This window comes from Silurus meridionalis, chromosome 16 (genome assembly GCF_014805685.1).
Source record: "Silurus meridionalis isolate SWU-2019-XX chromosome 16, ASM1480568v1, whole genome shotgun sequence".
Lineage (NCBI taxonomy): Eukaryota > Metazoa > Chordata > Actinopteri > Siluriformes > Siluridae > Silurus > Silurus meridionalis.
This window is the reverse complement of record NC_060899.1, coordinates 9,666,766-9,679,572: the sequence shown is the minus strand read 5'-3', so window position 1 is coordinate 9,679,572 and position 12,807 is coordinate 9,666,766. Positions and strand designations below refer to the sequence as shown.

Sequence of the window (12,807 nt, the reverse complement as noted above, 5' to 3'; positions counted from 1 at the left end):
AATGTGTAGAGGAGGGACATGGGGTATATAAATAGAAGAATGCTGAAGATGGAGCAGCAAAGGAGGAGGTTAATAGAGGGAAGACATGTAGGTAGTTGGTTTAAAAACTGCACATGTAGAGGATAGGGTAGTATGGAGAAAGATGATCCGCTATGGCGATCCCTAATGAGAGCAGCTGAAAGAACAACAACAACAACAAAATCCAAATCTAAATCCAAATCAAGTCATTATCTAATAGCAGGAGACATTTCACAATCTACATCAATGGAACTGAGGTGAGGCAAGTCTCCAGCTCTAAGTGCTTGGGAGTTCACTTCTCTGAGGATCTGTCCTTGCACCAGAACACTTCAGCTCTGGTTAGGAAGGCACAACAATGCCTGTTCTTCTTGAGGAGTCTCAAGAAAGCTCATCTGTCCCCAGTGATTTTAATGAGTTTCTACCACAGCATCATCGAGAACATCCTGACCAACTCCATCACTGTATGGTACAGAGGCTCCACAGTGTGTGAATGTAAAGCCCTGCAAAGGGTGGTCAAAATCGCCCGACAATGTCCATAATTCAGCATCAGAAGATGTAAACCAGTGCAATCAGCAAAGAACCAGCAGAAACCAGTAGTACCCATCTAGTGTCTGGAGAAGTATGGCCAGAGTTGGTCTCAATGGAAGAAATGTGGCCAAAAAGACACACCTCAAACATGGAAACAATGCTAAGCGGCTCAACTATGCATGAAAACATTGGAACTGCTGTGCAGAAAAATGGCAGCAATTGCTCCAGACTAATGAGTCAAAATCTGAAATATTTGGCTGCAGCAGGAGGCAACCTGTTCACCAGATGGCTGGACAGCTGGACGATAATGCATTTTTGCAAATTGAGTTGGAGATTAGTTCAGAATAATGGTGTCCTCAATGCTAAGAAATACAGGCAGATACTTATTCATAATGCAATACCATCTGGGAGGGGTCTGATAGGTCCCAAATGTATTCTGCAGCAGTATAATGACCATAGACATGAAGCCAATGAGAACTTTCTTTAGCACAGAGAAAAATAAAAGTCTTGGAAGTAATAGTTTTGGCCACTATAGAGTTCTGATCTCAAAATAATCATGTCAGTAATCTTCCATCCACAGAAGATCTTGAGTTAGTTGTCCAAATGTTTGGAATAACCTACCTGCTGTGCACTTTTTGGCTAAAATGTTTACATAATAATAAATACTGAAATTATTGAAATACATTTAAATTTATTTAAAAAAAAACTTGAAATATCACATGCACATAAGTATTTAGATTAGGGCTAATAATCTAATTGCAATTGCAATTTAATATGCAATTATTTTAAAGCTTTTTATGTTCAGTATTATTCAACCAAGACAAGCAATAATATGATTTTATAGTATACTAGTAATAATATGGAAAAACACAATATTAGATAGATTAAACATAAGTTTATGTTTCAGGGAACCACCGGCCATGCCTTCCCTCAACACACGGCTCCAGCACCTCTCCCCCATAGTAACTACCTGCACCTGGTTCCAATCATGCCCTCACTTCCTGGCACCCATCGTCCGTTCTACAGTTCACTCTGGAGAGCACTCGTGAACTAACCTTTTTAGAACTCTGCCCGTTCTATGGATTATACCTGTTTCCCGATACAGCTGCTTTCTTGCTGTGTGTATTCTTGTCAGGGATCCTCCTGCCATGCCCCTTCCGCGGCTCTCTCAGCCGCTCCCGGGGCTAATCGGCAAAACCCGTCACTCGTTACCAGTTCCCCTTCATAATCTCCTGTTCCGACCCAACTTGCGGTCGGATCGACATGATTGCCACAGTGATCTACAAAACTCCGTACCTCCAGCATTCCCCGCTGGTTCCTGCTCCTGGTTTCGACTCTAAGGATTCTACTCATCATCAGAACTATCCACGGATCCTACTCGCTTTACTGATTATCACCACGTTACGGATCCTACCCGCTTGACAGATTATCCCCGCACTACGGCCTATACCCGCATTACGGTTCGTAACGCTCCCAGTCTTGTGTTTGTGTGCTGAAAGTTAAATAAAACATGATTGAGTTACTTCCGCTTCCTCTGCTTGGTCACGGTCCTGACTATTCTATACCAAGACCATTAAAGCTCGTTTACTTACTTCGGTTTCCGTCTACCTGAATCCAGCTTGACAATGTTACAATGAAATTAGGTGATGCATAAACTGATATGACTTTTTTTTATTTAATAATCACAAGTAAAACTATAGAAGTATATTAAATAATTTGTTGAACTGTCATTTGTCAATTTGTTGTTGAGCCTTGTGAGAATGTAATAATAATTATAATATAAAGCACTGACAAATAAGCCTGGCATAAACAGAGTGTAGATTGAGTGTAGATTGAAGAGAGTGTAGATTGCAGAAATCTCAAAACAATTCTGTGCCTTTACCACACACTATGTAGGTAACTTAAAATCACTGTAATAAACATATGTAAGCATGTGGCTTGCACTTTTAAACAGTCTGTGAACTTTAAATAACGTCTTTAAATAAATAAAAATGTTACTGGCTGGAGATCAGTAATCTATAACACATGAAATGCAGAAAAATAATTAACAAATCTTTCCTGGATCTCTTTTATAATCCGTTGTACACTTGACCACATTATGCGTAGCATTGAAAAACTCCATTCACATTTCTTGTGTAGCTCCAGCATGGAAACCTGGCTAAAATATAGGCCGAAGGGCATGCTGTACCACTTATCCAGAGTATAATCTTATTACACCGTACTGAGCAGCATCATTTCTTTCACGTTACTGCTGGAGTTATTTCCATGTGCTTTTTTGAAATACATTCATATGGAGTTATGCTTTCAAACATTTTGGTCAGTGATCCCTGTATATGAGATACTGTATATTTAAATTTCCACGTGGCCTGTTTTAAGGTGTGAGTGTGATGGTTATACTAGGGTGCTAGTTTTCTTCTCACAAATTTTTTTTAAAGTGAGCTACATTTATCTATAGTGAAGTGGAATCCTACAAAATTCTGTAGCCTAATCAAGCTTTATGGGGTCAAGCGGTGATTTAATCATTGCTGAATTATTGATAAAACTTGTCACAGTAGCTGACATGAATGTACGCTTGACACGGACTGTGGGAACGTACATTTACTATATTTTTTAGGAGATGAACTGCAATAACTATAGAATCATGACTATATTTTTTTTGTATTTAATCCAACTGTTAGTATTAAATCAAGAAATTGTCCACCACTATGATTGGGTCCTATTACATTCTAATTTATTCCTACTAAATCTAGAATGAACACAACTGCTTTTTTTTGAGTGTTGCTGATTATCAAAATAAATTTGCTTGGGAGCATTACTCAGATCAGAAATTCAATTCTCAATACAAACGGTATATTCATTTACTTGATTGTGTACAACTGAACAAGCTGTTTTCTACATTATTAATTGTTTGTCATGTTAATCTAAATATATTATAGTTGCTCTCACCTGAATAGTCTTAATATCTAGGCATGAGTTAAATGCATAATCGTTGTTGTTCATTTGCATTGTTCATTGCATGAGTTCATAGGCATAAATCATTAAATGCACAATGGTGAAACCAGTTGTCAAGCTTATCTTATTCACATATCTATTAAATAGCATCAGATCAACCAATGATCAACTAATTCTCTTAAATAGGTCAGATGAATTATGTGAACCTTCAAATTGGTAAGCATATACAGGGCAAACGGACAGAGCAAAACACAGTTGTATTTCAGTAAAATAGGTGAACAACTAGTAAATGAATATAGTCAAATGTCAGGAATAAGAATAAGGAGGCATGCTGGAAGTGTTAAGGAGGCAAAATAGAGGAAGATGAAGAGGTTAGAGACCCCGACACATTTCAGGTGAAATTAGAGCCACTATTGTGGACCAAGTTGTCAATCATGTCCGAGGTGGGTCAGAGGGTACAGCCAAATATTGGAAGATCAACAGTGTCTTCATAACTAGTATGTAATAAAGGCAGGCGGATCAGTTGGGCTGATATTTGGCTTTTTTATTTAATTGGCATCGGCCGATTGAGCTGCAAATTGGGCAGATTATTATATTAGACTGACACACCATACAATACTTGTACAGTATGTTCTGCACTTGCACAACACAACTAAGGCTGCAACTAACATTCATTTTGATAATCGATTAATCAGATGATTATATTTTTAACAGATTAATAGATTTATTGGATTTAAAAAAATGTTATTAGATGTTTTGCTTATTATGACTAAAACCCTAATTCAGTATATTTCTGTATAAAAGTATACTTAAAAAATGCTAAAGCCACATATTGAATTTAACTACTTTTAATTTAGACATTTTAAAGTTTATAGTGGCTGCTTGTTGAGGAGTGCATGCGGGATTTCTCTTTTAATCAAATTCACTTATGCTGGGTAGTGGACGTGCATTCTGTGGTAATCTTCCATGCCACACAAACTCCGCTTTGCATGACTTGCAGGTAAAGTTTTCTTTGTTGCATTTAATATAAAAATGTTTTAATGGCTTACATTTAATATATAATTCTCCCAAGCATGGATGACTTGGGACGCACACTTTATCCTGCAGCTGGTTGACCCGGTACTGTCTGCCATTTTCAAGTGGCTGTGTTATCTTAGTCATGCAAACCCGTAACTTGAACAACCCAGCTAATTGATTAAAGGCATTTGATGACGACTAATTTCATTATCGATTAGTTGTTGCAGCCCTAAACATAACACTCCCATACCAACAGGTGGCAGTAATGTGATTTGCATACAAACCGGAAAAGCTAAAACTATGAATATATAAAGCCAACAGCCTTTACATCTGCCTCCATCAATACTAACAGATTCCTGTAGCTTTTTACAATCATGTCTGTTAAGTTGCAAAGACAAGCGCTATAATGACAAGCATGTTTAATAGCTAATCGGAGTTCTCGTTCTCACTGACAAGTTCTGCTGCTGCTCAACACAAAGAATCAGCCAAAAAACAGCTGACGCTGTCTGACCAAACGGCCAACGGTGTGGAAAAAAACTAAAGCCAACCGAAGCTCAAAAACCCACCCGACATTTTCTGGCGGCCGACCGTCAGCCTCCTGGGCTTTAAGTTCTTATCATTCTTTTTCAATCTAGCTGTATATATTTAATTGGAAAAATAAGATGCTGCTATGTACAGGTTGAACATCTATGTGCATACATTAAGCTATTTACATGTATACATTTGCTATGGTTGTAGGAAAAAAGTATGCAATATTTGTACCTTTGATATAACTGTATCTTGTGAAATGAAATTGCATGTATTTTATATCTTATATGGTATATTTCAAGTTGTAGCATACTTCATACAGTATATGTGCTTGAGGATGGCTTCTGTCTAAACAAAAGCTGAAGACATAGTTAAAAAGTCATTGGCAAAAGAGCTACAGTTGATTTATTTACTATTTGTGTTGCAGTGTGCTATACAGCTCTCATCCCCGATGATGAGAGGGGTCTATTTTGGGGTGATTTAGGATAATGTGAGTTTCCATCACTCATTCCATTCCACACTATCAGGCAATAGTTTGTGAACCATAACAAGATGCTGATGCAATTCCTTCCACCCTATTAAACATTTCATAAACCAATTGAGGAGTTCTATTGAGCATGGAGGTGAAAGGTCTATGATTACTCAGATGAACCTGCTGGCTGCCATGGATGCAGCATGTGAAGGCATCAAATGCTGCAAGATTCTGGTCTCTTGTCAGCATCTCACATACAGTAATGTGTAAATTTGTGCTGTTAAAATTCATATGCCATACAGAAGAAATTCAGCCTTGTGCATTTTCAATTATTGTAATCCAAACCATAGTTTACTGACAACATGAGGTGAACTAAGAATTTTAAGAAAAGTGCAGGCTTTTGCAGGTAATCCAATGTGTTTGTACTAATTGCTTTAAGAAATACACTTACTGGTTTGAAAATATTATAAATGTTTTAAAAATTGCTCTAGAGCAAATGAGGAAAAACTGTAGTCACTGACACTTAATTATTTTGTCTAAAGAAGAATCTAGGTTTTAAATTACATATGTATAGTCTGCAATGAAATAAGAATAGGGCCTGGGTGACTATAAATAATAATCTAACTGACTGAGTAAATTTATTTATGCGAGCTACATGTGTTCAATTTGTTTAAAGAACTTCAAAAGTGTTTACATTTATGATTAGTAATAATGTGATGTTTTGATTATTATTATAAATATGTGATACCACCTCCTCTGGAAATTATATGGGTTGTTGTATATAATTATATTAAGGGTGACTAGCTTAATTTAATGCTAAATATTTGTTTGGTTAAATACACGTTTCAGTTAAACACAGTAAATTCAACTCCTGTTCAGTAATAGTTTATTTTAATAACAGATTTTGGGATTTAATATTATACAATCCTATTCTTAGAAAAATGGTTTTACGTTCAATCTTATCTAATTTAATGTGGACCAGGAGTGGCTCTGGATTGTCACCGGATAACTAGTCATGTTCTGAGAGCATTTGGTATACTGCAAGCTCAGAGAGTGGCACCTTCCCAAGTGGGATGGATATTGTCCCTCAATTACAGGGCCAAAAAAATTGCTCAAATTATCTATAAAACCCACAATGTTTTCTGAAACACCACTTAAGACATTAAGTAGTTAATCGACGACAACCTGCACTGAGCTACATTGCCACATCACATTAGGATAAGGCCTATTAACGTGCTATTAAAGTGCATATTAATGCATCAGACATTGCCTTTACTAATTTAGTAGTCAGAATAATAGTCAAAATGTCAAAAGCATATATCATTAGCCCATATCTGAAAAATTCTCTTAGAGAACCTATGCTTACCTAAAAACCAAAGATGGCCTACTACACTGGCTTCCAGTTTACACCTAACCTGTGCTGTTGGCAGCCCTAAAGGCCTAGCTAATTTTACTGTACATGCCTTAGAATAGTCTCCTATAATTAGAGCTCTTTTAATGATGCTCAGTGGGTGCTTCACTGAGTACAGGGCCTGTGCTCTCTATTGGCATAGTAGGCAACTGCCTAGGGCTTCGGGCTTGGCACATAACCTAAAGTGTTACCATTTCAATGTAGGTCCCTGAATGCATGAGGAGACTGTAGCTCATTAAAGAAGGATTAAAGATTTAAAGAACATTCACACTATCCTGCACAGCCATGAGAACAGTTCTGAGCATATAAGCATATAAAAGAGTTTCTGTTTAAACTGGTCAAATCAGAGATCGGCAACAGATGACCCATTCTGAGAAGGAAAGACAGAGGTGATGAAATCTTCAAGGCTGTTAGCAATTATACAGTCTCTTGCAGAGAGGAATCTTGGATTTAGGTTCCAAAGACAAACTCTATGTATCTGATAATGGTCATTTCCTTCAGGAAGTGGAGCTTCTGCCAAAGTTTGATCCAGTCATACAGGAGCAATTGGCTAAAATCAAGGATAGAGGTACACACACACACACTACTTGGGAAGAGACAACTGGCAAAAATCTGTCAACTGTGATCCAAGGTTGAAGAACCTTCAGATTGACTCTAAGGATTGTCGAAGTCACTCATAGGCTGTGGCTCTAACATGAAGGGCAAGTGGCAAGTTGTGCAAGCCAGGCTGCTAAGAACCCTGTTTGTCCCATGAGGGGCAAAACAATAGATTGGAATATTTTGACACCTGCAGAAACTATTTAGCTTTTTTCAGGATCCACTCAGGGATGGAATATTTATAAACGTGGGCCTCTTAAGTAATAGAGAAACGCAAGGTGGGACAGCAGATTACAAAGTGTTCAGGTTGTTAGATTCCAGGTTACACAAATCAGAGAAGCACTTGTACGGCAGAGTTTGTCTGAATCTGTTTTCTAAAGTGGAGACCCAAGCACCTGCTAAAGAATTGGGGTCTTTTTTTTTTTTATTCGTTCTATTGTATGGTGTGAAATTCTGACACTTGTCAACCAGGTCAATAAGCTGCTTAAGTCATCCTCTATGCAACTGGATGTTGCTTCAAACTTGATTACTTCCACTAAAACTGCACTCGCACAGTAAAGGCCTCTTGCATTTTTGCAGTACAAGCAACTGCAAAGTATCTCTCTGAGGAAATGAACATACAGTAGAACCTCGGGTTACGAATTTAATTCGTTCCGGTACTTTATTCGTAACCTGAAAAGTTCGTATCCCGATAACCCCGACAACCAAAAATATTACTTAAATAAAAATAAAGCCAATATTAACTAATATTATTTACTTTTAACATGTTATATTAAAATCATACCACATAAAAACATACAAAAGAGGAAAAGATCTTTACCGGGTACTTTCCTTTGAAAAGACTCGCTGCAGGAGGCGGCGTTCGTAGAAGGGGAGGCGGAGAGTTATTGTTTGGAAGGAGAATCTTATTATATTATATTATTTATATATTATTATATATTATATTATAGAATATTAAAGACAGTGTTATTAACACGAACGCTGAGACAATTGTTGCATTAGAGGGAAAATGAGAGCTGTTTTTTTAAGGCTATCAGTTGGTATTGAAGTCCAGAGTGAAATTCATTATGGGTATTGTACTTCGGAAAAGACTGTAACCCTGCTAATCTATCTTCATAAAAACAAGTAAAGTGGTTATGCATCGGCTAATGTTGTCCATCTCATCATTCCACGAGCATCAACTAACGAGTTGTTACGCTGCCGCCAGGAAAAGTACAAGCGGATAAGTAACACGATGCTCTCGCTAGGGACACAGGACGCTAACTGATGTGACGAGCTGCGTGGATAGAGCAAAAACAACCAACTTGCCTGCGATTTTTTGGTGAGCGACGTTCGTATCCCGATATTTTGTTCGTAACCAGGGGCAAAAATTTTGATGAACTGCGATTCGTAACCTGAATTATACGTATGCCGGGGCGTTCGTAACCCGAGGTTCCACTGTAGACAGTTTTCAAATAGAAAAGACTACATAACACCAGAGAGCAGTTCTCTTCATCTCTGCTGATGAGCCTCTGACTGATGCACTATGAAACCTGGAGGTGGAAGACTTTTTAACACAGATGTGTACGTAGCACTTCATTACATTGAGTAGAGATTTCAGACCATAGAAAATGTCAGGAACCTTTTGGTATCCTCTTGAATTTTAATGATGTTGCAACTATGTTAAGAAGTAGAGTGAGGAAACACTGAAGACTTTGAGAAAGCCCTCAGCAAGGAAGTACATGTATATGTCTCAGGAATGAAAAAGGCAGAAGAAATCCTTAATATATTGTTAATAATCAATAACCTCAATAACTGCAGGATATATATCCTGCGGTTGCTTCTGGTAAAGAAATCTCTGGATACAAATCTCTGGATTGCACATAGAATAGCATACACATAGCAGTTACATAGAATTGCAGCAGCTACCAAGAGGATTTTCTTACAACTGAACCTTGTAAAAAATTACCTGTGCTCCACAATGAATCTGGAACGACTTAATGGACTTGTTATAATCAGATAATGTAAAGAAGAAAAGTGTGATATATATATATATATATATATATATATATATATATATATATATATATATATATATATATATAAAATTATATATAACATTTTTTCCCCCTTATTTATATTATGTTGCACACACTGAGGATTTAGCCTTACCTCACGTTGGACCACCGAGAACGACTTTTTAAGGTCAAGACCGGTGCCTCTTCCATCGATAAACTGCTAATTATCTTTTTGGTAACCTCTTCTATTCGTGAAACAACTTCTAGCCTGAACATGGTGAATAAAATAATTGCTTATAAAATGTATATACAACATACACAACAATAATGTGAACATCACTGGACAACAGACATTCTATTAACATATGTTCAAAACATTACCTTGTGATACTACCGAGGTTAGTTACGGTTTCCCCATCATCTACGAGATTTTGCAACAGCTCAGCTCGTACTGTATCCACGTCGGAAAACTGCTTATGCATGTCTCTTATAGACAGGAATCAAAATCTTATCGAATACAGCAACTACTCAAATGTTCCCTTAGATCAGACTTTAAAATATCTCGACGGCGAGAGCTAACACCAAACACTAGGTAATTTTCAGCGCAAATATTTGGACCAGGTGGTGCTTTTTAAGTTCAGATGTTCAGAAGTAATGAGGAGATGGAATGATTTAGGCGGATCGTTCCTAAGTATCTACACGTCCGGTTTTGTACTTGTGTGGTAAACTGTCATTTCTCAAATTTTTATGGTTTAATTCACGTAGTTTTTGAAGAGATTTTTTTATTTACTTGACGTGAACGGGAACTATTTCTTCTTCCGCCGTGTCTCCGCTCGGCGCGCATTCAGTCGGGGCACAGTTAGCGCAGGATTTTAAGTGTAGGGAAGAAGTCACGGCAAACAGTCATTAGCCCTATTCGGACGGGACTAGTTTTACAGGGGGTTGTTAGATAAATTTCTGTTTCACAGACGTACTTTGTGATTTTAATCCCGTCCAAATCTGCCATGTCTGTCTTTTTCCTCACACGACCTCTGTAAAAAATTCCAGAGCAAATTACCTACTGTTTTTCAGCAAACTCGGCGGTCCTTTGAGAAATCTAATCCCGTCCGAATGCGAATGTCTGTGATTGCCGAAAATGGTTTTTCCGAAACGCGTTTTCTTGTGTGTTTTGGTCAACGTGAACTACCGTACTAACCCTAGCGCGCTGGTATTCAAGTTTCTGCTTTCTGCGCACCAATAATGGATGTAAATGTGTTTGCTACCCTGCTAAGAAATACAAAGATTTTTTATAAAAAAAGAATTTCACTTTTTTTTCGCCACGCATCCTGGACATGTGGTCTTGTGCAACGCCCACATGTAAAACAGACACTCCTAAGTCCGTAATAAAGACGGAGATGTTAGTCCCGTCCGAATAAGGCTATTTTATTACATTCCACTTAACAATGATAAAGCTGAATGTGACATTTAACAGAAACAACACGATATTACAATACCACAAATATGACGAAACGTATAAAAGTCAAACACCCTAAAAAGCACAAAGAATAAAGGCGATCAAACAGTCCGGTTTTCCGTACTCAAATCCTTTCTAGCAGACTTTATCCATGTACAAGTTTAATTACTTCATTTCTGTGAGTTAGAAAAAAAATCATCATTTCATGAGGTGCTATGAATATTTTGTCATGACACATGGGCTCTCTAGAGCAGGGGTGTCAAACTCAGGGCCAAATCTGGCCCGCGGTGTATGTATATTTGGCCCGCGAGATCATATCAAATGTGTATTAGAGCTGGCCCTCCAGTATATAGCGCATAGACCGCTAATACTACAAATCCCAGAATGCTTTGTTATTGCGTTGGTGCGTCAGTCGAGACCGCTGAAAAACTGCGTAATCAGTGCTGAATTTATCCGGCGATTTGCCGACTTTAAAGCCCAGAAATGCAGATTTTAACTTCTTAGTTATCCGTTTGTGGTTGACGTGGGAAGCGCACCAACCAACCTTCAAATGGAGCTGATTGAACTACAGTGTAGAGACACGCTCGAGTCAAAGTACGACTCTGTGTGTGCTGCACAGTTTCCATGTTTCCTCCCCGACACACTGCTCCAACTCCGTGCCCAAGCTGCTTAAATCCTTTCTGTGTACACCAGCACACATCTTTGTGTGTAACTGTTCTCTTTAATGAAGATGAACAAAACACCTCTCAGGAGTCTCACTGACGAACACCTTCACTCAATCCTGAGGATTTCCTCAGCTCAGAGACTAAACCCAGACATAATGCAGGAATCAGCTTGTACCAATGTGCATCAGAGTAAATCAGAGTGTAAAAACTGAGCTTGAATGAATTTTGTCTTTTATGCACTTCTTCTACTCCAAGGCATGAACTGTTAATAGCTGAAAGATTGCTTTTTTTAAATTGAAGGAAATTATTATTTTTGATTGTTTTGTTGTTGGCCTGTGAAAAAATATTCACATTATAAAGGAATTAGAAATGCTACAGATAGAGAGAGACATAATAAGAAACGAATACCACTGATGTGTTTTATCTCAAATGTAATTTCTAATGTGTTTATAATATTAAACTTTGGTTGTTCCAGATTCAATATTTATGCAAAACTAAAGTTTGTTTCCATATGAAAAGGTTTTAACATTACACATCTGGAGAGATGGAAAACATGCACAATTGCAGTCAATTTTTCATTAAATTTTGAGTTTGGCCCGTGACTTCATCCCAGTTTTTAATTTTGGCCCACAGTGAATTTGAGTTTGACCCCTGCTTTAGAGCCTCCTGGCTCCAGTGTTTAACCTTGATGACATGCTGACAGACATACCTGGGAAATTTGTTCTAGTGTATATCTGCATGTCATGCAAAAAAAAAGTCTGATTGGTGTATCCTCTCTCTCTTTATAATGAACTGGCCAGTTCTTAAAAAGTTCAGGTAGTTGCAGAGATTTCTAGGGTTTGCAAATTTCTATCAGTGAATTATCCTTGTGTTTAGCTTAGGGGGTAATGGTACACGTATTCATTCCTTATCTAGTTTATTTATCTGATCATTATTCATCACATTACCTCTTTCTTTGTCCTGTTTTTCTTCTTCTCCTCTTCTTTTTTTTCTTCTGCTCACCAGAGGGCTTCGGTTTTTTAGATATAGTGATAATTTATTATTCAAAATCACAATCAGGTATTATGTATGTGGAAATGTGGCTGCACTGGCACAGGGGATGATTGATCATGTGTCAAACCAGGAGTCGCGACAGCAATAAAATGTTTTTGTGGGGCGATTGCTTTTTT

General features: G+C 37.7%; 1 protein-coding gene across 8 annotated transcripts in view; it reads right to left on the bottom strand.

The window, feature by feature from the left end:
• Positions 1-10,521, bottom strand: part of spo11 (SPO11 initiator of meiotic double stranded breaks) — a 117,955-nt gene extending 107,434 nt beyond the window's left edge. For 3 of the 8 annotated variants that reach the window (XM_046869122.1, XM_046869126.1, XM_046869127.1), the window contains exons 1-2: positions 9,902-10,519; positions 9,675-9,788 (exon numbers count right to left, since the gene is read on the bottom strand). In XM_046869122.1, the coding sequence (XP_046725078.1) occupies positions 9,675-9,788; positions 9,902-10,002 (215 nt within the window). In that variant the 5' untranslated portion in view covers positions 10,003-10,519. Of the gene's footprint in view, positions 1-9,674; positions 9,789-9,901 lie in introns of all 8 variants that reach the window. The other 5 variants (XM_046869124.1, XM_046869128.1, XM_046869123.1 and 2 more) reach the window with 4 other exon arrangements.
• Between the last annotated feature and the right edge of the window lie 2,286 nt (positions 10,522-12,807).